This window comes from Pseudonaja textilis, chromosome 3, assembly GCF_049901715.1.
Source record: "Pseudonaja textilis isolate UNSWEBS1 chromosome 3, rPseTex1.2, whole genome shotgun sequence".
NCBI lineage: Eukaryota > Metazoa > Chordata > Lepidosauria > Squamata > Elapidae > Pseudonaja > Pseudonaja textilis.
The window spans coordinates 157,834,408-157,860,845 of record NC_141992.1 but is presented as its reverse complement, the minus strand read 5'-3'; the positions used below and the strand labels follow the sequence as shown (position 1 = coordinate 157,860,845).

General features: G+C 36.0%; 1 protein-coding gene across 2 annotated transcripts in view; it reads left to right on the top strand.

Moving 5' to 3' along the window:
* The window catches only part of LOC113435456 (desmocollin-2-like), a 31,294-nt gene extending 7,675 nt beyond the window's left edge, over nt 1-23,619 (top strand). The window contains exons 2-17 of one of the 2 annotated variants that reach the window (XM_026699258.2): nt 4,587-4,671; nt 5,590-5,792; nt 6,432-6,542; nt 7,965-8,120; nt 9,781-9,925; nt 11,028-11,203; nt 12,088-12,222; nt 13,815-14,000; nt 15,125-15,384; nt 16,282-16,421; nt 18,139-18,351; nt 18,445-18,687; nt 20,064-20,191; nt 21,640-21,921; nt 22,471-22,516; nt 22,602-23,619. In XM_026699258.2, coding sequence (XP_026555043.1) covers nt 4,587-4,671; nt 5,590-5,792; nt 6,432-6,542; nt 7,965-8,120; nt 9,781-9,925; nt 11,028-11,203; nt 12,088-12,222; nt 13,815-14,000; nt 15,125-15,384; nt 16,282-16,421; nt 18,139-18,351; nt 18,445-18,687; nt 20,064-20,191; nt 21,640-21,921; nt 22,471-22,506 — 2,499 coding nt within the window. In that variant the 3' untranslated portion in view covers nt 22,507-22,516; nt 22,602-23,619. The remainder of the gene's footprint in view (nt 1-4,586; nt 4,672-5,589; nt 5,793-6,431; nt 6,543-7,964; nt 8,121-9,780; nt 9,926-11,027; nt 11,204-12,087; nt 12,223-13,814; nt 14,001-15,124; nt 15,385-16,281; nt 16,422-18,138; nt 18,352-18,444; nt 18,688-20,063; nt 20,192-21,639; nt 21,922-22,470; nt 22,517-22,601) is intronic. The other variant, XM_026699257.2, reaches the window with a different exon arrangement.
* The last annotated feature ends 2,819 nt before the right edge of the window (nt 23,620-26,438 follow it).

The following is a 26,438-nucleotide window of genomic DNA, read 5'->3' as shown; positions in this document are numbered from 1 at the left end:
TCGGGGGAGTTCCTTCCGTCACTCTAAGTAATCCCTCGTTCTCCCCACCCATCAGAGGTTGCCTAGCCTTCTTTGCTTCCAAGGGAGGAGTCAACGATGGACGCCTGGGTGCTCAGCACTATTAGGTCAGGGTTACAATTGGACTTCCTAACCCCACCCCCCCAATTTTTTTTGATCTGTCCTGTGTCTCAGGACATTTCCAGGCAAGCCCTCATGAATCAGGCCATTCAGCACCTTCTTGAAATCAGGGCTATTCAACCTGTTCCCCCGTCTCAACGGGGACGTGGGCTTTATTCTTGCCTTTTCGTCGTTCCCAAAGCCTCAGGAGGGTGGTGAGCCATCCTTGATCTAAAATTTCTCAGCCAATTAAATACAGGCGATTTAAAATGCAGACTCTGCATTCTATTTTAGAGAGCATTCGAGAGGGCGACCTCCTCTCTTCCATTGATCTCACTGAGGCTTACCTCCACATCCCAATTTGGCCACATCATCCCCAGTTTCTCCATTTCTGTTATCAGAATACCCATTACCAGTATCGAGCACTTCCCTTCGGCCTCTCATTGGCTCCAAGGGTCTTCACAAAGGTTCTGGCATCATTGGTGGCATCTCTGTGTTCTATTCCAGTGAGGATCCAATGCTACATGGACGACATTTTGATTCTTTCCTCTTCTATCCTTGGGGCCCATCGGGATTTGCAAATTTCCCTGTCATGTCTCCAGAACCACGGATTTTCCATCAACACCAAAAAGAGCCAGCTCTCTCCTACAACCAAATTGCAACACTTGGGAGCAGTCATCGATACCATGTCGTGCCAGGTTTTCCTGTCCCCAGCTCGTGGAAAGAGCCTTGCAGAGATCATCAGCCAGATCCAGCAACATCAAATTGTCCCCCTGTCGCTGCTGTCCAAACTTCTGGGGAAGATGATTTCCTGTATTGGCATTGTTCTGTGGGCTCAGCTCCACTCCCGAGCCCTCCAATGGTTCCTGCTTCCCTACCAACGAGCAGGAACCAGCCACTCATCCATCAAGGTCCCACTCCTGCCACAAATCCGGAGATCTCTCAATTGGTGGCATTCCCCATCTAACTGGAGGTGACTCCTGTTCAGGGACCCAGACAGGCTAGTGATAACCACCGATACCAGCCTCCTGGGTTGGGGTTCCCATATGCAGGGCCAGATAGCTCAGGGCGTTTGGTTCAGATCGGAACAGACCCTTCCCATAAATTGGCTAGAGCTCAGAGCTATTTTTCAGGCTCTCAAGCTTTTCAGGCAATCAGTGACCGGCTCTCATGTTCTGGTCCTTATGGACAACATGGCCGCAAAGGCTCATGTCAACCGGCAAGGAGGGATGAGGTCCAAAGCCCTCATGAGAGAGGGTCTATGGCTGGGGTTATGGGCAGAGAAACAACTGTTATCAATCTCAGAGGACCACATCTCCGGGGTCGACAACTCCCAGGTCAACTGGCTCAGCAGGAGCCTAGTCGACCAGGCAGAATGGTCCATTCCTCCATCTCTATTCAGGGATCTTTCCCTCAGATTCGGAACACCAGAGGTGGATCTTTTCTCCACTCCTCAAAAGGCCCAAGTCACCAGATTCTTCACCAGGTTTCCTTGCCAGGGAGTGGAGGGGACCAATGGCTCTTCGGTGTAGAAGGCCCAAGGGTCTCCTCTATGCCTTTCTCCCGCTTCCCATCATTCTGGCAGTAATTCAGAAGATGTTGGAGGAATGTGCGGAGCTCCTCCTCCTGGCACCCTATTGGCCAAGGAGGCCCTGGCTTGCGGACCTGGTCAGCCTATCAGTGGCTTCTCCTTGGAGGATCCCAGCCCATCTAATCTCCCTTCACCAGGGGGGCCTGCTCCAGCCAGAGCCCCAGTGGTTCAAGCTGACCGTGTGGCACTTGAGCAGCAGTGGCTAGAGGAGGCTGATCTTCCAGAAGGGTTCTGGCAAACCACCTACAAGGCGCATCTATGATGCCACCTGGAAGGCTTTTTCTTGATGGTGCCTCAGGGAGGATCTTTCTCCTGCTTCAGCCCAGTTGGCAGAAGTTCTTAGCTTCCTTCAGCATGGGCTGGAGAAAGGTTTGGCCCCCAACACCTTACACAGGCAGGTTGCGGCCCTTTCCTCAGTCCTTTCATGGGGTTTGTTTCCTTCCTTATCTCATCACACTTCAGTTGGGAGGTTTTTGAAAGGGGCTTCTGACCTGCACCCTCCGGTGGTTCACAAGTATCCTTCCTGGGACCTTCATTTGGTCCTTAATGCCCTTACAAAGCTCCCCTTTGAACCCCTTAGAACAGTGTCTCTCCGTTTCCTGACTCTGAAGGTAGTGTTCCTTGTTGCCATCACTTCTGCCAGGAGGGTTTCTGAGCTTGCTGCTCTTTCCATCAGACAGGACCTTTGTTCCTTTCATGATGATAGGGTTGTTCTTTATCTGGACCCCTCATTTATTCCGAAGGTTAACACCTGGTTTCACAGGTCCCAGGACATTGTTTTGCCTGACTTCTGTCCTCTCCCGCACCATGACTTAGAGCAGCAGTGGCACACGCTAGACGTAAGAAGGGCCCTTAGAATATACATTAAGTGCACTTCCTCCTTCAGGAAGTCGGAAGCCATGTTTGTTTCCTTTTTCTCTTCCCACTTGGGGTACAAGGCCTCTTCTCCTACTATTAGCAGGTAAATCAGGTCTTGTATTGAGCAGGCCTACAAAGCTGCGGCCCTTCCGGTTCCCCGAGGTCTGAGGGCACACTATACCAGAAGCGCAACCACTTCTGCTGCCTGGGTGACCCAAGAATCCTTGGAGGAGATTCGTTGTGTGGCCATGTGGACATCCCCGTCTCCTTTCATCAGACACTACCATCTGGATGCTTTTGCCTCGTGGTTCCACAGTTGGTGTGATGAGCCAGACGAGGACCCGCCCGTGGACATGCAAGCTTTGGTATGTCCCATCCTGGGCTCTTGATGCAGCATGGAGGAGAATGGGCGCTGGTAGAAGTTACCGTGAATGCCCTTTCTATCTATGCTGCGAGAGAGCCCAGCCCCTTCCCTGATTCGTCCGGAGAGGGTAAGACATATTTCTGTATTTATTTTGGGCTTTCAGAGACACCTTTCAGTCTGTCAAGTATCTTCGCCAAAGCTGGGGTCTCTCCCGGGGGCTGGCTTTTATATCTTAGTACAGACTCAGCTATGACATCATAGGTAGGAGTCAACCCATCCTGGGCTCTCTCTCAGCATAGGTAGAAAGGGCGTTCACGGTAACTTCTACCAACGCCCAGTCTACAGGCTCTTTAACCCCAAGCAATGGTTCTGTTCAAATGAGTTATATTGTAGGCAAGACTCCCCTAAAAGAAATTGAAAAATTAGTTCTGGTTCAACTAAGAATTGAGTATATTCTTCCAAATCTATTGAAGAATAAGGCCTTGTTATTTTTTGTGCCTTGCATTATGTCCCTCGATGTGCGATGTGTTGCTTGAATTGACTGATTTCACTGTTTGCCCAAACGTACTATATACATGGTTACTTTGCCTGTACTATGTTATCCTAAATTAATTTTCCCTATGAAGTCAGTGGAATGTTATTGTGATGTGGTTTGTATTCCCTAGTAATTGATGGAAATTATAGCATTCCTTTCTGTAATGGAAACATAATTTTGTGCAACTGTTTCTGCAAGTAATGATGCTTTATAAAACGTCTCTATCTTCATGTATTAAAACAATGTTATTAAACTTTGAAAGGCGTGGGGATTTCATTTTATTATTTTTTACTTTTTAAAATTTCTTTTAATACATTATTGGCGGCTGTATAAATTATCTAAAATAAATAAATACATAAAATAAAGTGTTGCAGCAAATCCTGCTTCCAAATCAGGACACGAGACCACGAAAGGTTGGAGAATACAGGTTTTATTTGTGCACAAGGTTCAGAGCATTAGCATGGCAAATTCTGAACCCCTGGCTTTTCCTGAGGCATCACTTTTATACATAGCATGACTTCAGACTAGGCCGGGGCGTTCCTTTTATTAAGTTTTACCAAAAAAGGAGAATAACATATATATAGAGAAAAGGAGAAATACATTTGATTATTCTGTTATCTTACACCATCTGTCATTTTCCATATCCACCCTTGTATATGGGAACATAGCTAGTTCCTTGTTTCAGTAACTTTGTGGTTTTGCACGATATTGTTACATTAAGCAAACTTGGAGTTAGGGGACTTCTTCTAAATGTATACATACTTTCTGTGTGATCTTCCATTCTGCTTCATAAGAATATGTAGGATGAGAGTATCATGGAGTCTTATTAATTTTTTCTGCTTCTGACATGTTGCAATTTTTACTTGTAATACATTAGATATATTTTTTATCTATTTTCTGCATAGTGTTGGAAATTTCTATGTATGGTGATGTAGTATGCATCAAATTCTTTTATATGGAAAAATAAGACTAGATTTTCTCTTGTTTATAAATGCTTCATAATTCATGTTTACTATTTTGAATAATTGGCAAATTGCAGCAGGGATGTGCAATTTATTTCCATTATTTATAATTCTGCAATACAAATATAATTGAATGCAAATTCTTTTGTCCCCATCTAGGTATTAAGTTTATCTTGTGAAGCTTGTAAAAAGGTTACCCTAAATGTGCCTCCAAAACTAAAGCCAGACACACTAATTGGCCAAGGTGAGAAAATGGCAAGTTTCTTAAATATAATAATTAGAATCTAATATTTGTGGTTGTTTTTTCCCCTCTCTCTCCCTATACCAAGATTTTTTTTCAAGTAAACCATATTGTATTTGAAAGAGAATTTTCCTGATTAAAGAGTATTAGGATATTAAATATGCTTATTAAAGAGTGAGTTAGGCAAACTCAGCAAGATATTAGGATTCTAAATTTAAAAAAATACACTAATGAACAGACCAAATGTCAGCTTGGAAGAAAGTGTACTAAAATTACAATTTTTACCTAAATTAAAGGGAGCTAGCTATTTATTTACTTCCTTCTATCTTGGCATATATTTGGAATACCAACAACCATTTTATTTATTTTCTGCAATTCATTTGCTCCAACTTAGCATCTCTGAGCAATATCTAACCAGACATGATAATAATTTAAGATTTATTATTTAGAGATAAGCCAAGCTGAATAAATAGGTGACAATAGACATTTAAAGCTGGATTCCTTAAGTTTTTTCTTCGTATGTCTAACTATTTATCAATGGTCGAATGTATTATGTATATGATATGCTTTCCAATCCCATCTTCCTACCTTTTTCAAGTTCTGGGTGCCAATACATTTAAAAAATAAAAGCTAGAGTTATACAGAGGATATTGGAATTTTATGCATTCCTAAATGGTTTTTCTTTCTTGCTTGAAATTTTACATGGTCTCATCTAAAAGACTAAAATCTTGTGACATTTGGCCAGTTTATTTAATTTTAGATTTACACATATGTTTTCTATGGGGATTACATCAGATTTTTGCTATACTCTGATTTATTTAATGCACTTACGTACACAGTGTAAAAAGTTTAGGGTATATACATGTATCTTTAGTCTTTGAGAACAATTCTTTACAACTTTCTTTTCATTTTTTTTGTTAGTAAACCTGAAAAGGTGTCTTAGAACTCCTCACCTGATCAGTACCAGTGACCCTGATTTCATAGTTCTGGAAAATGGTTCTATATTTACCACAAATGCAGTTTCTTTGCCTTCTGGAAAGAAAACATTCACCATATTACTCAAGCATTTGCAGAATAGTCAACAAAAGCAAATCCATGTTAATTTACTGTCACATTCTCCAAAAGTAAGTGGTTTGGAATTAGGTGTTATGAAAGTTAATTGACTATAACAGATTCTAAGACAATCCTGATTTTTGGCTTCTCTATCCTCATTCATATGTAAATCAGCTCTTCCAAACTTAGTAACTTTTAGATTAATCAACATTGGCCAATCACTGATGGGGATAGATCATATTGTGGAAATTTGAATTAGTTAAAATGTTTAACACCAAAACATTCTTCTAGGAGTTTTGACTGATGAAATGAAGTGAGAGTCTTTTGACATGAGGTTCCTTCTGTGATTTTGGCAATGTTTGAATGTATGATGTATCAAAAGCACATTAAACAAAGAAAAATAATAGAGAGACAACACTGTATGGCTTCTTTTGATTGCCTAGCAGTTCCTGTAAGTTGTCATTAGAATATATAACTCTTAACAGAATTTTTTTAGCATCCCTTTAGCTAGAGATGAAAGATAAATTCTTAGTTTATCTTGTTAGAATTGTTGTGTTGGAGAAAGAATGATGATAGTAAAGACATTCCTTGAAAAAGTATATTTGGGCCACTGAAAAATATAAGTGAAGAAGTCGGCTGAAAATACTAAAATAAATTACATATTTAGCAAATAGATTGCTGTTGCTTATTTGTATATCTTTTGATTTTAGACACACAAAACAGGAGAAATAGTTCTTAGACGCAGTAAACGAAGATGGGCTCCTGTACCAACCAGTATAATGGAAAATTCACTGGGACCTTTCCCAATGCAAATTCAGCAGGTAAGTTAATAAGCTTCCTTTTCCTATTTTAAGTAGGAATATGTACTATTAGCAACCTATATGTAATCCAACTAGTCTCATGTACACAAATATTAGTAATAACTTGCTCATCATTGCTCAAATGGCAAATTACATAAAAAGTTGTACAGATAGTTGCTGATATAACTTACTTACTTTGTTATTCAAGTTGTTTCAATGTTACCACAGTATGATACAAATCTGGTTTTTAATTTCCTTTTTTGTTTTGGCAACACCTTTCTAGAAGACTGGTGTATCCAAACTCTGTAATGAAAGAATAAAATTACCAATTTGCTTATCACTCTATTTCCAATTAAAGAAATTCTGCTTTTGAGGATATATGCTTTTTTTCCCAAGAGTTATGACACATTGTTTCATGTGTCCTTGTTAAATAAATACTAGTTATATCTGACTCACGTTTTATGAGTTGAAGCTATCGACAGACTTCATCTCCTTGTTCAAATACTGATTGAACAGCACAATAATGTAAATTGATTTTGCAGTTTCTAATGTGATTAGTTGCTGTATGTGTGGTGCCTGCTGAGATTTCTAAGAGCTTTTACAAGAGATTGATTTTTAAATTATTTTCCTGATATTTGTGGTAAATATCTAGTTTGACATAGTTCTCAAACACAATAAAGGAAAGTTGAGCAGCAAGACTAGTTAGTTTACAATCTAAATCATCAATAATCTTTGTAATTTTTGAGGTGTGTTTTGATAGGTGTACTGCTATTGCTGTAATGGTTAAAGTAGATTAAACCTTCCAAATAGCAAATGTATATCAGTGTTTAATTTACAAACACACACACACACACACACACACACACACACGCTTATACAGTTGATGTTTAATATAATATTGATTAAAAATTGCAAAGTGCATTGAATTGTTTTGTAATATGAAAAAGTCTATATCTTTGAACTAAGTACCACCTTCTGTATTATTATTTATTATTTATAAGTACAAAAAAAGGGAAGCAAGGAAAAGTTATTTGGAAAAATAGGAAATTATAGATATTTATCTCTAACTATCCCCTTCTCTGTACAACAACTATTTGCAGTATATATAATATTTAAATTTCCTTAAAACCATATTATATATTTATATTTGCCTTCTTAATGTACATCAAAGCAAACAATATATAATTAATACATGTGGGCAATATGTAGCCCTTTAGATATTCAATTCCAACTCCTATTCATTTTAACTGCTATCTGAAACAATGAGAAATGGGATGTTACAATTCAGCAACACCTGAAGGACTATATTATCATCTTTTGGCATTATATTAAATACTTTTTAAATGTTTTGATATTTTCTGTGGAGGGGAGGATTGTTTTACTTCGGTTCTGGGATGTAGGACATGGTAATGTTTTCCTTTTCCCTCCCACTTTTTTTTATAGCTATCTTCTGATACAGCTCAAAAATACAACATTACCTATTCCATTAGTGGTCCTGGTGTGGATCAGCCACCACTGAATTTTTTTTACATTGAAAAAGAAACTGGAAATCTCTTTGTTACTTGCCCAATAGATCGGGAGGAGTATGAGGAATTTCAGGTAAGAATGATAATTTTATCATTTTCTAAAATGCAGGTTTGCCCTCAGTTCATGATAGCAATTGGGACTGGCTAATTAATGTGATTGTAAAGTGCAATATCATGTGACCAAATCACTTAACTGTGGCAATTCCAGCAGTTCTAGTTGTTATTGTTAAGTGCATCACCATGGGTCATTAAGCAAGAATGTCACATGGTCACCATTACGGTTTCCCCATTGATCCTGCAAAAAAAGAGGTCAGAGTGATTGCTGGATGTTCCAATCTCATAATTACAAGCTAAGAACCTGGATCACCATCACATGATTATGTGGACATAAAGAAATTTGGAATGCTGAGGAGTGGTCTTAAGTACGACTTGTTCATGTTGCTAATTATTAGAAAATTTAGATTTTATGAAACTCAGAAAAGCAGTTTCATCTCTTGGGAGACTCTGTTTAAGGTTAATCATACGTTTCAAGAAGAACCAGGCTGCTAAGCTATTATTATTTCTCCACCCTTATTGCATTTGCTGATTGCCATTCAGCAGCTCTGATTAAGATCCCTTGATCTCTGTTGGAAGGGAAGGTCCCTGGGAACATCTGTTGGGCCACTGTAAGAATTATTCAGGCTATCTGATGGACAGCATCATTCAAATATACTCTGACATGTTCGGTGACGCGATCTAGGATACACTTCAGCTGTTGACACCTGAGGAAGTAGATAGGGTTCTCTGTGCTGTCAGCTCAGCTACTAGTGTCTTGAATCAGAGTCCTTTCATCATAAAAGTGATCAGGGAGATGACCTGCATTTGGGTCCTTGCTGAGGCGCCAGTCTCTTTAACAGAGAGGGGATGGTATCTACTGCCTTGAAAGAAAAGGTCTTGCATGTTCTCCTCAAGAAGCTGCCCTTGGATGGTTCTCAGTAAATACTGTCCAAACTCCAGCCTTTTAATTCTGTGGAAAGTTGTTGAGAAAGTGGTTGTCCTTAAGTTTCTAGAGGAAGCAGATTATACCTATTTCAGTGAGATTTCAGGCTGGGATTTAGTAAAAAGACAGTTCTGGTTGCACTCTAGATGTCCTATGGTAGAGCCAAGATGGTACATTTATATGCTTCTCGATCTCTCAGTGGTTTTTGTTATCACTGGCATGACCTTCTGAGCTGACTTCATGACAGTGATGGGGGAATGGGTTATTCTCTTCCTTTCTGGATAATTTGATCTGACAAGGTGGCACACTCTGGATTCCTTCAGCGAAATAATGCCATTTAATCTATGCCAGTCTTGTGCCTTCTCTGTCACAGAGTCTGCAATCTGGAATGAAGCCCTGTTTGCCCCCAAATCTACTGATGTTTCATAGGGTAGTGAAACCTGACTTTTTACCCAGGCTTTGGGCTAGGACGGTTGAAGTCCTTCTGAGCAATCTGTAATGATTTCATTGTTGCACACTTTTGTCATCTTTTGTCTTTGTTATCATATGGCTTTATTGTTGTTTTTTCTGCTGCTTTTTAGTTTGTGAACTGCCCAGAGTTATGGAAATCTGTTTGTGTGCAAATTAAATATGTAACTCAATAAATATTAATGTGCAAGGAATGTAATAGTATATCATGTTAATTGTTAAAATAGATCAGCAAAGAAAATCAACTCTGCATAGATAACAAATTAAAATAGTTTCTTTTTTACAGATAATTTGCTATGCAACGACATTAGATGGCTATACACCAGAGATTCCACTTGTACATTTAATCCGAATTGAGGATGATAATGATAATCCTCCAATTTTTAATCCTGATACAGTTACTTTCAGTGTTTTAGAGAATAGCAGATCTGGTAAGCATACATATAATTTGAGAACATTTTATTTTTATATTCTGTTAACAATTTAATCCCTTTTGGGGACTGCAGTTTAATGGATAAGATTCAGCCAATGAAGACTGAATAGTAACTGAACCTGGTTTCTAAAAGAATGATTACATCAACTCTTTGGAATTGGATTGTTTAATAAATAAAAGTATACAAATTACATATAGCTATTAATATTTTTTATGTGGAATGAAGCCATACAATTCTCTAACTTGGATTTTCAAGGTAAAATTCTCTATCTTGGAAACAGTCACAGATGACCATTTCTATCTTGAAAATATCTTCACCTTAATATCTGATTCACTTTTTTGCTCAGAGACTATTGTCCTCTACTGCTTTGAAGTTCCTTGGATCCTCAATAGCACGGGTATCAAATACATGATGTCACATTGCTGTCACATGATGTTTCATGATCTTTATTCCCTTTACGGAGCTGGGGTGGGCATGGTCTGTCAGTTTGAAACCTCTAATCAATAGAATTTTGTTTCTGATGATTTGGGTCAGTTTGATACATTATTGGACCTTTTTCTGACTCAATTAATAAAAAACTAAGGAAGCTTCTGTTATTTAAGGTTAGGATTAGAACATGAAAGTTTCTATTTATATCATATGTTTCGAGCATTGCACTGAATGTCAACAGTGAAATCAAACTTCTTATTAATTTGCTGTATATTTTTAATTTTATTTATTTTTAAGAATCCACTGTAACATTGCAGCAAAATTGACAATCACAAATGGATATAATCTTCATTAAACATTATATGCTTGTACTTGAATAAATAATTTCCACAAAATTCTTTTAGTAGTTTTAAATTTAAGTGTTGTTGATGAAAATGTGACCAATTTCATGCAGTATGATAAATCACAGCTGTAGTAAAACGAGCAAGACTGCATTGATGAGAAATCGTAGAAACGAGGGCAACTTAAAGGCAACTAGAAATGTCCTTATTGTATTAATTTAAGTATTACTTGATAAGTAGCATATATACAATACTATTTGGAAGCTAACTCTCTAATAATCCTGTAAGAAGCATATTATGGTAGACCACTGCATTTTTTTTCCATGTAGGAACCTTCATTGGGCAAATGACTGCAACAGACAGAGATGAACCTGGCACCCTGCACACTAAACTGAAATACAAAATTGTGGGACAAACTCCTGCTTCATTTAAAGGTGGCTCTTTATTTACTGTACAAGCAGATACTGGTGATATTACTTTGCAAACTCCATCTTTGGATAGAGAGGTAATTCCCTACCCCTGAAACCTAATGTTATTCTTTACCTTTGCAATTTTCAGGGACAACTTTTAAAGAGGGTTTGGAACCAGAATCTTTCCTTTAAACTATAGACCTGAAATGGTTTTAAGGAATGTACAGTTTCTTTAGTAACAAAAGTTTTATTGATCATGGAGCCAATTTGAACCACCAAATTCTTAAGCATGCTACAGGTTTGATTGATGATGCTAACAAAATTGGATTTGTGTCCTTTATCTTGACTTGACTGAAAGATGGTGGATAAAATATTTGTATCTGAAGTACAGTCAAAGAGAATGCAAATTCTTTGGGCTGCACTTTCAAAGAGAGTATGGGAAGCAAATGGAAGCTTGGAAATGTGTTGGTAAGTCAGTTGCTAGCCAAGGGCATAGAATTGGAAGAAGAAATTCCCAATAGTAAGTGGTTTGAGGAAGAAGATGGTGATTTGCCATATTGACAGCTTATACTTTTGAGATAATTACAATGTTAAAAGAGGACCTTTCCTTCTCTGTGTTGTAAGGCTATTCATTCCACAGAGTGAATAGAAGAAGAGCATGCCCCTTAATAATACATTGGTAAAAGCAATTTTTCTCTTTCTGCCATACTTACGTTTAGTCAGATGTATTTTAAACAGATTTCTGAAATTCACAGAAATTGTCATTGGTATGTAATTGGCAGTGCAACAATATATAAAAATATATAAAAATCATTGCAGCCTTACCCAACTTGACCTCTTCTATAATGACTTCTAAAATAGTCATAGTTTTTAAAAAACCCTTGTGATTCATTACTCTATATATTTATAAATTGTATGTAATTCATTTGGTTTTTAAGAATGAATAAACAATATTGATGTCTACAATGCTCTCTTTCAGAAAATAGATAGATACACGTTATTACTGGAAGCAAGAGATATGGGAGGCCAGAGTTTTGGTTTATGCAACACTGCAACAGTTGTAATTGAAGTTGGTGATGTAAATGATCATGCACCAATGTGCGAACATGGTGTGGTAGGTCTGACATGTTCAAACTAATTTTGTTTAATGTTTTTCATTACATATACATATGTCATATTGTGTATATATTTATTAATTAGGAGTCTAAACCTGCATGTTTTAATCTATCCCTATATGGTTAGCCTAGTATAGAGAGTAAAAAGAATAGTTTTGAGGAAGAGTGGAAAGATCCATTTCATCCAAAGAGATGTGAAGGAAAACATACATTATGTCTGGCACATGTAGAAAGCGTACTGTATGCAAACACCTTGGACCGATACCTCCCTAATTTCCACAGGTATAAAATAGGAGGGGGAGCACAGCCAGACTTGCAATTTTATGGCAACTTTATGAAGCCAAGAAATAAGTTCTATAGAGGAGTAAAGACTAGTTTAGATTGGCTATGATAAAATGATCTTGCAAATCCAGTTGTGTTCTCTCTCCCTTCCCCTTTGTATCTATGGGAATGTATACTCTGTACCTAATAAGGAGATGGTGCAGGGAATTGTTCCATTGAGCTTTTTGTTTCCTAATTCCTTTCTATCCCCTCCCCGAATTTATTTTTGACAGATAAATAAGCACAGTTGAAATCTGTGCATGGAACTCAAATATTGATATGATTATTGAATTGTTTTTTAATTTGTAAACTGGCTATGCCAGAAAAACTTGACATGAAAGGATTGTCCCAAGGAAACCTACAAGTTAACTTATTTATTAAGCCATGATTCCTGTCCTCTTGGTTGCAGAGAAAACAAATGATTTTCCCCCAAACCACTTCCATGTTTAGTTTGAAATGTCTTAATCTACAAATAATATATAACAAAACTAAAATTTGAGATAATTAATAGAGCTAACTAAAGGAGGGGAGATGTAATTGGGAAAGTTGGTTGGTTTGTTTGTTTATTTTCCTTCAAGCCATTGTTTGATTCCTGGCAATAACCGGGAGAAGTCTCTGCAGTGTTTTTTGTTGTTGCAAGATTTCAGTAGTAATTTGTTCTGGTATTCTTCCTAGGTCTTAGAAAGAGTGAATGATGCTGGGTTACCCACCTGGCTTTGTACGTAAGGCAGGACAAGAATTCATAGTCTTTTGATTTAGATGTAGTCTGTATTATTATGCACAAAAGCAAATAGAATGCTGCTTGGGATTATTGCATTTTAGAATAATAATTGCTAGTATCCTGGCTGTTCTGACACATTCTCCAGTGGCTGCTTAAGGATGAACAGTCCATAGCTACAGCGCAGGTGGTTAGATTCTGCTCAGCAGCACTGGGAATTCATCAGAAACACGCGTCTAATCCACCATGGCTATTTTATACAACAAACATGGCAAGCCTTTTGCACTGCTTATTCCTTTGCATTTTAGTATTTAATTGACTACAGGCATCACAGTTTAGTACAGTTAGGCCATGTGTAATTAACAGATTGGATTTTAATATAGATTTTATTTATTATTTTCTAGAGTTTTTAACTGGATATTCACTGAGTGCTTTTATTTGTTCTGGTCTCTGATCTATTTCTGTAATAAAATTGATTGATTGATTGAGTAATAAGATACTTTTAAACTTTGTATAATGAAATTAATCTATGAACATTTTTGTTAATTTCAGTATGAAGTATTTATACCTGAAAACACAGTTAATGCAGAAGTAACGAAAATTGGAGCGATAGACAAAGACGTACGGGGAACTCCAGCGTGGCATGCTACTTTCAGTATTGTAAAGGGAAATGAAGATGGTTCTTTTAAAATTGAAACAAACCAGGATTCAAATACTGGTACCTTATGTATTAAAAAGGTAATAAGGAAAAGGATTATGCAAAATGTTACAGGATATATATTTCCACCTTTACTTCAAGTTCTATTGGGAATTGCAGTCCTATTTTCCAGTATTGAAAGTGGCAGTGGTTTTCATGATACTTTTAACACTGCTAACACTGTAGTTGTATAGTTTTCCTTAAAAGTTACAGTTGCAATAATTTTTCGGTATTGAATTTTTCCAGGTAGTTGTGTTTGCTGTATTGACTACATATTTTAGTTTTCTCACTATTTTTATTATGAAGTTGATGTAGTTTTTATTTTATGAACATTTGAATACACTCTGTTTTTCTTTACGCTATTCCAAGTTCATGGCTGAATATTTTATATTGGTTTTCCAATGTCATGCCTCTTATCATTTTCATGACACAAAGCTATGCCCAAGAAATAGGAGCAGGTTTGCAGAAATGCAAAGAAATAATAAAAAACCAAACCTGAACTTGCTTAGCGGCCATGGAACTAGACTGGAGAAAAGGAATCATAAATGGAACTCTCTTTATGCTATCCTGTTTTGTTACAGGTTCTATTTGTTTTATCCAGGGCATTAAAGTTACCCAAGCTCCCTCTTATTCCTAATTTAAATGGCTTCTTGGAGCCAAATAAAATATTTTTATTGATGAAATTTTATTTTATTATAAAACAATTGCAATGTGATTCTATCTCTTTGCAACAATGGCAAAGAGATAGAATCAGAAGCATTTAAGCTTTTTTTAAAAACACTCAATGATTAGTGTGATGGTGTAACAGTTATTTTGCATGGGCCTGATCTGAAAATTATTCATTAAAGTCAAATGAGATGAGGATAATTTTTTAAAAATTAATGGCATTCTAGATTAGCACTGTTAGAGATTCTGTGTTGCTGTTTGTTCTGAGTTTGTTGTATTAACAGAAGCATAGAGATGGACATTTTTTCTTCAACAGAATTTATAATTGGGGAAAAAAAAGGAGAGAGAGATTTGACTTTGCTTCCTGTCTTTCTTACACCTCAAATTGTTGCTAAACAGGAAATTGCTTTTTTAAAAAAATGCTGGTTTGTACTTCCATGATTATAACTTAGAATGGAACTCTATTAACTTGTAGCAAATCTTGTAATATATTTTCTAGGGACTGGACTATGAAAAGACCAAGGAGAGAAGATTAGAAATTGTTGTGAATAATGAAGTACCTTACGTATTAGCACCGAATTCGGGACCAATTTCTACAAGCACTTGTGTTGTTGTTGTTAAAGTACGAGATGTGGATGAAGGGCCTGAATTCCATCCTAAAATATATATTTTGGATATAAAAGAATGTTTGAAAGCTGGAACAGTGGTTGGCCATTACGCCGCAAGTGATCCAGAGACCGGAAATAATGAAGACATACGGTATTGTATTTTGTGACTTAATTCACTTTCTTGTCCTGATTGTTATGGATTATGGGCACATTTTGCTGTTAAGGAATTATAAGCCTAGAGCAGAGATTGGCAAGTTTCTGATGCAGCTAGACGACTGGAAGGGTTTGTTATTGTTGGAAAGCTAGTGAGATTACAGGATGTGACCGAGTAGTTTTGGGTTTGTGTTAAGAATGATAATTGAATTAGCAAACTTCGAAGAGACCAAACTGCTTCCATGTTCATCCTTCAGATTATCTAACAGCCTTCCATGATCCAAAATTCAATTTAGGATGGGAGAGGGGGATTGGGAGAAAATGTAAGAGTTAAAATGGGATAATTTTCCTTTCAGAGCAGGAGGATGGGGGTTAGTGCTGTCAAAATGATGTGTATGATTGAAACCTTGATTCCCCACATTATTTTTTTAAATATCAGAAATTTTCACATTTGGTTGCACAAATATGGTATGCTTGGGATTAGGGTACCCTTAAAACCCTGAATTAAAAACCTCATTTTCAGATAAGGATGCTGTTCCATCCTCATCCTATTGGTAAAATTATATGTGCACTTCTATTGCTGTTGGCATATATAGCTTCACAAGTCTGATTGTCTTATTTTTCCTATTAACATATTTCCCAAATACTAGTGGGGTGGGTCAAATTTAGGAAATTTGTTGTTCTGCTTCATGAATATTTGAGACAAAGATGCAAAATAATTGTTTTTCTGCCTATATAATCATAAAAATATTCTCCTGAATTAGCTATTCTGTGGAACTGATGTAATGATACATCTGCATTAGCCTTATTTGCAAACTGTTTAAAAATATCTAGGATACTATGAAGAATACATTTCAAATTTTTGTTTCTAACATGTTATTTTTGTTCTTTGCAGTTACAAAATAATAAAGGACCCATGTAACTGGATCACCATGAATAATGATGGTGAAATCAGCACCACTAAAATGTTAGACAGGGATGCACCAGATTTACAGTTATATCAATGTAATGTAACAGTTGCTGCAGTAGACCGAAGTGAGTAGAAATGCCTCAAATCATATATATTTTAAGTCACTTTCTGCTATATGTTTATTATGACTTCCTATGCAAGATCCTTCCTTAAAGAAATGCCAGGAGTATTGATGAGATTGAAACATAAAAGTAAAGCAGCATATAAGTTTACTTTGTAAATATATTGGATATATAAATAGTCCTTACAAACTGCAAACTGGGACTGTCAACTCCATTGCTAAGTGATGTAGTTAAGTGGAATAAAAGATACTAATTTACTCACATGTGCACACTTCCAAATCAAAACTTAGGCTTGTGAAGTGAAAGTCAAAAGGATTTAATAAGCAGTGGCACCAGTTCTTTCATTACCACCAAAATTTTCTATCCCTGTATACTTATCTGGAATTCCCAGTTTAGGTAGTCTTTGACAGTATATGTAATTATGGCCACAATAGGGACCAGAATTTGTGTTGTTAAGCAAGGTGGCTGCTAAGTGAGTTGCACCCAACTTTATTACCTTTTTGCCATGATTGGCATGGTGGTGCAGGGTTAAAATGCATTATTGCAGGCTAATTCTGCTGACTGCCAACTGCCAGCAGCTCAGCAGTTCGATTCTCATTGGCTCAAGGTTGATTCAGCCTTCCATCTTCCGAGATTGATAAAATGAAGACTCAGATTGTTGGGGCCAATATGCAGATTTTGTAAACCGCTTAAAGATATCTGTAAAACACTGTGAATATGAGTCTAAGTACTATTGCTATTGTTAAGTGAATCTTGGTCATTAAGTGAACCTGGCTTCCCCTGTTGACTTTGCTTGTTGGAAGCTGGCTGACAAGTTTGCAATTGGTGATCACATGATACTGGGACATTGCAGCTATTGTAAATACATGCCAACTGTCAAACATGTGTTCATGCAACCGTGGAGACGCTGCGATAGTCATAAGTATGAGGACCGGTTGTAAGTTATTTTTTTCAATGCCATTGTAAGTTGAGGACTACCTGTACAATGCTTCCTCCTCATTCATTAAAAGAAAGAGAATCTGCCCTCAGTGTGAAAATGCATAGCAAAGATCTAAGTTCCATGCATATATTTGAAATAATCCCAAATAGTTTAAAAAATGTTCAGGTTCATAGTATTTGTTTATTCATTTATTTATTTTATGCCATATGTACATGGTTGCCTAGCTCACAAACAAATGTCTTAGTGCAGTGTAAAAGAAAATTAAAAGCAATATATAGAAAATTATTATTAATGTTATTTTGGAAAAACTTTAACATTATAAAGGGCACAAAATATTGGGCAAATAAGCAGGTGTTAATTTACTTGATTTGGAGGAGCTACCATACAGACAGCTGTTGTGTTAATACCTTTGTTAATGTCACCTTGTTTACATTATATAGTGTATGGCCTTCTCTTGGGAATTGCATAATATTCCCAGTCTTCCCTGTGAAAATATCTTCCTTATATTGCGAATGAAGCCAATGTATTCTTAAATTGATTGATTGCAAAAGTCATACCTTTCCTAATGCTAGTGATCATATGCAAAATTGAAAAGTCAACCTGAAAAGCCTTGTGAAATTTTTAGTTGTGGTATTCATTCCTGGATTTAGCTTTTCCTTTGTTTAAACTTGCAGTTAACTCACCAGCTAATCGTGGTTAGATTTGGATTATACTTGGATAGGGGAACCCAGGAATACAAGAGCTTCTCATTTATTTCTAAAATTGCTTATATTTTTTTAGGTGGCAAAACAGGCACTGGAACAGTTATAGTTAATCTACTCGATGAGAACGATAATTACCCAGTCATTGTTTCTAAAGAGTATACAATATGCAGAGATAGAAAACCAATTTGTCTTACTGCTGTGGATGCTGACATAGATCCTCACACAGTTCCTTTTACTTTTTCCATTCTTGAAAAAGAGACCAAAAACTGGAGATTAACTGAAAATGATGGTAGGTGCTCATTTCTAAAATCGGAATCTTTTATAGTTGACCTAATACATTTGAAATAATATTCACTCCTTTTTAATATTAATTTTTTTGCAGACAGATCAGTATATTTGGAACCATCTGATGCTTTAAGCTATGGCCAGTACATAATTCCTATTAGAGTATCTGATAATGAAGGCAACTCTGGGATTTCTGAAATCAAAGTTACACTGTGCGATTGTACAGTTCCTCAAGATTGTATTTACCCACCAAGATCGATTGAACCACATAAGTCCTCAGATGTCACTCTTGGTATTTGGGCCATCCTTGCTATGATTTTGGGAGCACTGCTGCTGTTGTGTAAGCTTACTTTTTCCTCTTTTTTGACTAGAAAACTGAGGTACTGAATTATGAAATGCTTTTGATATCTTAAGTTTGCGAATCAAGTTTGCTGATTTATGTAGAATTCATTCATATATAAATTTATCCATTGAAATATTTGAAGCAAGTAAAGATATTTCAGTCTATTTAGATGCTCCAATACTGTACCCTGGTTTTGCATGTCTCTGTCCTATCCGAATGCAGGGAGGTCAGTGTGGTGTACCTAAGCTAGGGCTACAGGGGAATCGGTTTTGCTGTTTAAGAAGGCTGCATTTATCGCATAATTATCCCAGTCTTCTTCTCTCACTCTTTCCTTTACATCAACATATAACAAAATAATTTACATATTTGTAAAATTTAAAAAAAAATAATGGATTCATATTTAAACAGGCCAGAGATTTAAATTACGTTAATAATAGTTTCACCACCTGCTGTACTTCACAGTTGAGCAATTTTCTGCTTAAAAAGCTTTAGAATTTCTTATATAAGTCTTTACCTTTATTGTACTAGAAGCACTATAAATCAGGGCCAACCACTGTTTATTTAAAATGCTACTGAATTTGGATTGATCATGAAGATAGATTTTAAATTATCCCTGTATTGAAGGCTGTTGAAACAAAATGCAATTATATAATGCGACACATAATTGGCCATGTTGCCAATGGTATTTTTATTTATTTATTTAGAAGCTTAAGAGTCCGCCCCCCACATTTAAAGCAACTGCAAGCATTTTCTTAGAACAAATGATTCCAAATTAGGAGTCTCTGTGGGCCAGCCAAATGTTGAAACATTGTATATTGAATGCATCAGCAAGTTTCAGCCTGCATCTTTCCTCTACCTCTTTGCCAAACTCGCCCAGTTTGCTCCCACGCCTTGGAAAAGTGCGGGAAGGTGGTTCCATTCATTCTATAGAACAGGGCCCCCCAAACTTGGCAATTTAAGACTTGTGGACTTCAACTCCCAGAATTCTCCAGCCAGCTATAGATCTCTGCTATACAGAAACTCTTGTTCTAGGGTAGGTAGACCACATTAATGTACAATGTTTTTTGATGGAACAGCTCTCTTTTTGTCTTCCCATCATAGTTTGAATAATTGGAGAACTACAAATAAAGCTTTCTTATTTGCTGTGGCAAATAATAAGCTGCAAGTTTATTGCTTTTAGAATTTGACATGATGATAGCTTCTGGAAACTTAAGAGAATTAGAAAGTGAAATGGCTGTATTAGAGGGAAACAGTAGTTGATTTTCACTATTTTCGATGGATAGTACAATAGATGTAATTAATATTACTAACAATTAAATGTGCTGATAATCTCATTACTCATTATAATCTCACTGTTGTTTGTCCTCCTGTAGTAATTCTGATCACGCTTTGTGGATGCTTTGGTGGTGCACCCATGGCTGGTACTAAGCATGTTTGTGATGATTTAGCCAATCAGAATTTAATCATATCTAATACGGAAGCACCTGGAGAAGAAGTGATGGTAAGTAACATTATGATGCTTGGCTAGAGAGGTTGCAATCGGTGCCAGTACTTGTGCCTTTTTTGAAATTCTTATATTGATGATTAATTTAGAATGTGTAGGATGGATACCAAAGCAGGTGGCTATTAAAACAAGTGTCAGGACTGTAATAAATAATATCATACTTACTTAAATTATCCCTATTAATTATAGCTTTCTAGCTTTACTTTACAGCCCTGCAACTACTCTTTCACCCTCCACCACCAGAGTAAGCATTGCAGGTTAGATAATAATGAGGATTGTCTAGTAGTCACTGATGCTGCCTAAGACAAAAGAAGAAAATAATTATCTGATTGGAGTTAAAGCTGGAATTTTGATATCTCACAGCTTGCAAGAATAAGGCACAGCTTGCAAGAATAGTCCAGCTTGTCTAAGTAGCCTCTTGTCCAGGTGTATGTCAGTCACAGGGCAATGTGGGAAAGGATAAAGTGAAAAAGATAACACTGCAAGAGTGGAAATAGCCTTCCCAAATTCTCAATCCTTTTTTGAAATAGAGAAATTTGCAATGGAGGAAAAAATCTTAGACTTCCCCTTAAACATAATAATAATAATAACAACAGTAACAACCACAACTTTTGTGATGCCACAGATGCAAGCTTGGGTTCTTCCTAAGGATCTTGGAGATTGGTGGCAATGTCAGCTATGATGTGATCTTTCTCATTCTTTACAGTTCCTGGAAGGGAAAGCCAAAGCTTTGTGGGAGGGATTCAACAAAATATTTTGTAATATTCCCGTTAATATCAGGCTTCTTTTTTAAAAAATGATCATGGCTTTAATTTGAAAAGCAGATCTTTTCATTTAATTCTTATATTCCAAGTGTCAATGAGATTCTTATATTGCATGGGAGTCTGCTATTTCATTAGAATTATTTTAACAGCTCAAGAATAATGCAAAGATGTTACTTTCTAATAAACAAACTGCCCTGTTTTAAATAGAATTGGCCATGCTGAGCAACATTTTCATTTTTGGTCATTAGATAAATGGTTTTCTTAATGTATATGGCATTGAGAAAAATGTAATCTCAGTTTCCATTGGATTATGATTTTTGAATTAAAATTGGTATTCTATCATGGGGTGTATATGATGACCTCAAGTATCTATGCAGCCCGGTAGAAATGAGATGTAATAATTTAATCTTAATATCACAGAACTCTCCAAATTCTGTCATACACAAGGGTGATGAAGATAAACAAATTACAGTTACTTGCAATTATGCAACTTCAGGGATACTTCATAAATTGGTCACATAGTAAATCTACATGTTGTAAATGGAATATCTTGGAAAAGTTTGTATTTTTTGTTTCTACGGTTCTTCTAATATCTAAACCAGCTGTAAAATAACATCTAAATCTTCACTGCTTTCTCTTCAAACATTCTAAAAAAAAACTTTGCCATTTTTCCCCTTTCAGGATCCGAACATACTTCCTGTGAAAACAGGAAACATAGTTACATCTGATCAAGGGGTTGTTTCTGGAGTAAAAACTGGGGGACAGGAAAGTTTTGAAATGGTCAAAGGAGGACACCAGACCATGGAATCGATTAGGGGAGGAGCACAGCACACCTTGGAATCTCACAAAGGAGCAGGGCATCATACTATAGAATCTGGAAGAGGATATGGGCAGTCCATGATGGATACGTACAAATACAATTATTCAGAATGGCAGAATTACACATTCCCTCGTCTGAATGAGGTAAGGCTGCTAACCAATTTCTTCAGCATGCAACTGTCTAAATCTGTGAGTGAAACAGCCTGACAAATTATTTGGGATCTCACTGAATTCTCTGAATAGAGAATTTTCTACTGTTTATAGAATATTCTTTTTAATTGCCTTCTTGTCTCTGGATTTAGGTGAAATATTTTTTTGCTTTGTTTATAAATTACCATATTGTTTAGAAAGATTGTTTATTTGGGCTTGTGATTTATAATATCTGTTTGCTTTGTTTTGTTCCCACCTGTCATACTGTTGGTTGTTCTTTCTTTGACTCAAACAAGTGATTTTTAAAAATGTGAGAGTCCTTGTTGCCAAAGGGCTAGGTACACATGTCAATAATAAATCTAAGCCAATATAATCCACTAGTGTTTTATTACTAATTTATACACAAATAATATTTAATTTTATTAGGAATTGCTTTAGAAATGCTAAGTTGTATATTTGTGATCAGTAGAAATCTGATTCTTTTTGTTATAGTCTTCATAGATTGAATGATATAGACCAATCATGTGCATTTTTTATATATAGGAACCCATTAGAGGACACACTCTGATTAAAAATTAAACATTAAAAGGTAAATCAATGAAATTTATTTTATGGCATATGTTGTGGCTAGTTTAAGGAAACAAATGACCTTTTTTTTTCTTTTTCCTGTGCAGAAAGTATATCTGTGTGGGCAGGACGAAGAGCATAAGCATTCTGATGACTATATTCTTTCATATAACTATGAAGGAAGAGGATCGCCAGCGGGCTCTGTAGGCTGCTGTACTGATCAGCAAGAAGAAGAGGCACTTGACTTTTTAGATCAGTTGGAACCAAAGTTTAGGACATTAGCAGAAACCTGCGTGAAGAGATAGATGGAAAATCATCACTGCTATGCAGAATAGCTGTTTCAAATCTTGAATACACCAGATTTATGTTTCTTGTTTTTCCTGTAATGGGTGTGGCTAATCAAAAGTACATCCTAACATTAGGTTTGTCAGGACTAAGGTTTCTATATCTAAACTTCATGTGCTGCATTCTATTTTGTTTTAGGCTCTCTTTAGCTTTCACGTCAATCTATAATTAACTTGCTTCCCAAATGCAACAGATTCTTATTTTATTATTTTTCTGGATTTCATGGGGATTATTTGGGGCTGCTACTCCCATGGTTTTCAGGTTTCAACCATGATGCCTAGGAATTTTGGGTGCTGCAACTCTGCCACATCTTTCTCCACTGGGGAAATTGACTGTAGGAAAACAAAGTTCTTTATTTGTTACTTTTAGGTATTGCGCTTTAAGCTAGCTACGGTATTTTTGCTTGGATGTCAGCAAGCTTTCTTTAATTTAGTTAAATCTTTAGCTTTATAGGGAGAAATGGCAAAGGATTGCAGTTATTAATTACTTGCACTTTATGAAAACAAAGATTCTGTTTTCAAAACAAGATGCCATTTTTTCTGTAACACCTTCCTTTCTAGTCTTATAACCTCTAGCTTTCCTCTATTTTTCTCCTTAGCAAACACCCAGTGTTTTAGGATCACTGAGAATACTTGGGCTTTATCATCTTTTTTTAGGATTTGGAATGGGGTTGGCAAGGGTGCTTTGGCAAAGTTTGGTTTCCCCCCTAAGCCTGATAGTGCTTTACTCTTTTATATGGATGTTGTGCTTTTGACTAATAAAGATATTTTAACAAAGAAATTGCTTATATACAATGAAATGTCTGTGTTAAATAAATCTTTTTGATTAGACAATATACAGAATGAAAAGCAGAAATGGTTTAATGTATAATCTTAACAGTACAGCTAGCGTAAAGGGATGTATTTACTAATATTGCAGATACAAGCATAGAAGTGAATATAAAAAGTGCAAAGGCGACAATTTTCCGCAAGTGTTTAATGGCAAAGTGTTATTTGCCTTGTTTACCCAAGGACTACTGCTATTCCTTTAGTGTAGTTTTTAATCACATCATAAGCAGAGGTAAAACTTGGGGGTGGAAGAACTACTAATATCAGCACTGCATTTTGTTTTCTTTCATCAAAAACAAAACTGTTTAAGGGACAATGTATGCTGACTCTCCATTTTATGTAATGAATCATGCTTTGCAATTTTCATGCATGAACTAACATGGTCCTTTTTATCCTGGTGTAATATAGATTCGTGATATTTGTGTACCTATACTTAAAGAATTGGAGAAATACATAAGGTGCTAGAAATCTATAATCATAAAAATTGGCACAAAGTATATAGTATTTGAAGGTACTTTTTTGGAGACTGAAGCTTTTATCTTCACAGGTGTAGCCTCAACATGGAGCTGAATCTAGTCTTCCTTAAAGTAAATAATTGGAAAACGTTATAACCCATTTACCTAATTAATTACAATTAAGGTACTTTAAATATAATTGAGTCCATATACATTTTACAGATCTTTTAATAAGAGATAAAGTTCTGACAGGCTATATGTACTAGTGAATATGAATTGTTTCAGAGAAAAGTGTTGTTGCTGCTATTGCTGTTGTTACTAATAGTAGTTTCGGTTGTATTCCTGATAGGAACATTTAAGTGCATCAATAGGAAATGACCAGCTCTGATATAATTGGATATAAAAGCACAAAATGTTGTTTTTTTAATGCACATAATATCTTAAATATTAAAAGAAATATCTTAGAAAAGTAGGAAAAAAATTATGGATCAATGTTTTACTAAATGCCTTGCCAATTTCTGAAATTTAATAGTGTGAACTTTAAAAGATTAAATACAAGCAAGAAAAATTGACTTAATCAAGGCTTCATTCTTAAGGATTTTTCTAGAAATAATAGAGAATGAGCTACTTTGTAAGTTTTGAGAAAACTTTTTTTAAAAAAAACTAAAGTTACCTTAGCTATTTGCTTAATATATGCATCATTTAAGCAAAAATGCTGGGTGGGAATTCTGTGAATTCTAGTCCAATATAACTGGAGGGTGCAGTATTTGGTGGCTCTGTAGTACTCCATATAAATTTTAACTGTTATATGACTATAACCATTGAGGGTAGTTGTGGTTTTCCATCTTCTGCTCCTTCCCCTTCCTTCCAGATATATGGCATTTATAATTTAAATGTATTCTCTTCGTAACTATTATAAAAATAAAACCCTCCAGAATAATGTATATTCTAAAGAATGTTACATAGTCTTAAAATAGCAATTAGATTTAAATTTATTCCCTCTTATCAAACTTTTGTCGGTGTCTTGTGTTACCAGTAGTTTAGTGAAACTGAAGTTCAATTTTTGTCAGTTTAAAAATTATGGTCATTGTAAAAGCCTATGGCTGTAATTAAGAAAAGAAGAAAGAAAAGAATGTACTAAGTGTGAAATATAAAATAGAAATTCAAAATCAGACTTGGTACAAATAAAATTGATAAGAACACATGCTGTATTGCTAAAATCATGTAACGGGCTGAGACATCTTCAGTTAAGCTTTCTTGGTCATAAAACTGGCCCTTGGCTTAAGCCAAGTTGTTCATTTCTGAACACTCTGGTTGTAATATAGGGATAATACTTAGTATTGCACTGTATTTGAGGTGCTTTGAATGTTCAGGCAAAGTTTTGTACATGCATTATTATAGTTTCTGGCTTTTAAGTAGCTTAGACATGGGTTTTCTCTGTTTTCCTCTTTTTATAACTGCCTAGTACAGGCAGTCCTCAACTTACAACTGTTCATTTAGTGACCAGAGTTACAATGGTACTGAAAAATATGACTTATGACCCTTTTTTCATAGTTACAACCTTTGTAGCATCCCCATGAACATGGGATCCAAATTCAGATGCTTGACAACTGTCTCAGATTTATGATGGTTGCAGTGGTAATGTGATTACCTTTTGTGACCTGAGAAGCATAGTCAATGGGGAAGCCAGATTCAGTTAACCAGGTTACTAACTTATCAACTGCAATGATTCACTTAACAACTGTAGCAACAAAGGTTGTAAAATGGGACAAAACTCACTTAACAAATGTCTCATTTAACAACAGAAATGGGCTCAATTGTGGTCATAAATCGGACTTCCTGTACTAGCAAATCTTTTAATTATGATATTATTAAGACTTCTTCATTCTATGGAGCGCAAAGATATTAGGGTGTGTGTATTTTTTTAGAACTAGGGCTTTTTATCAGAGGTCAATAGCAGGTAAATCTCTTTCTAAAAGACAGTTGTTGGTTGTTATCCATTTTTTTCCCCATACAGCAATGCTGAGACATACAGATCAGGCTAGAATGGGACATATGCGTTTTTGGCAGATTAATAAGAGAAATCTCCCTTTAAAAGAATGTTAAAAGTTGTAGTAGTCTTTAATCTCTCCTTTGGAAAGAGGTAAAGATTGAAATAATGCTTGTTTAAATCTTAAATGTGAAGTTGAAATTTTGTATATTAAATTACAAAAATATAGTTAAAAGTATCACAATTTACCAGCAAAGTATCTTCCAATTTAAAATGATTTGGTGTTTTTTGCAACTGTTTCTAAGTAGTTTTTAGTTGTTTAAACAT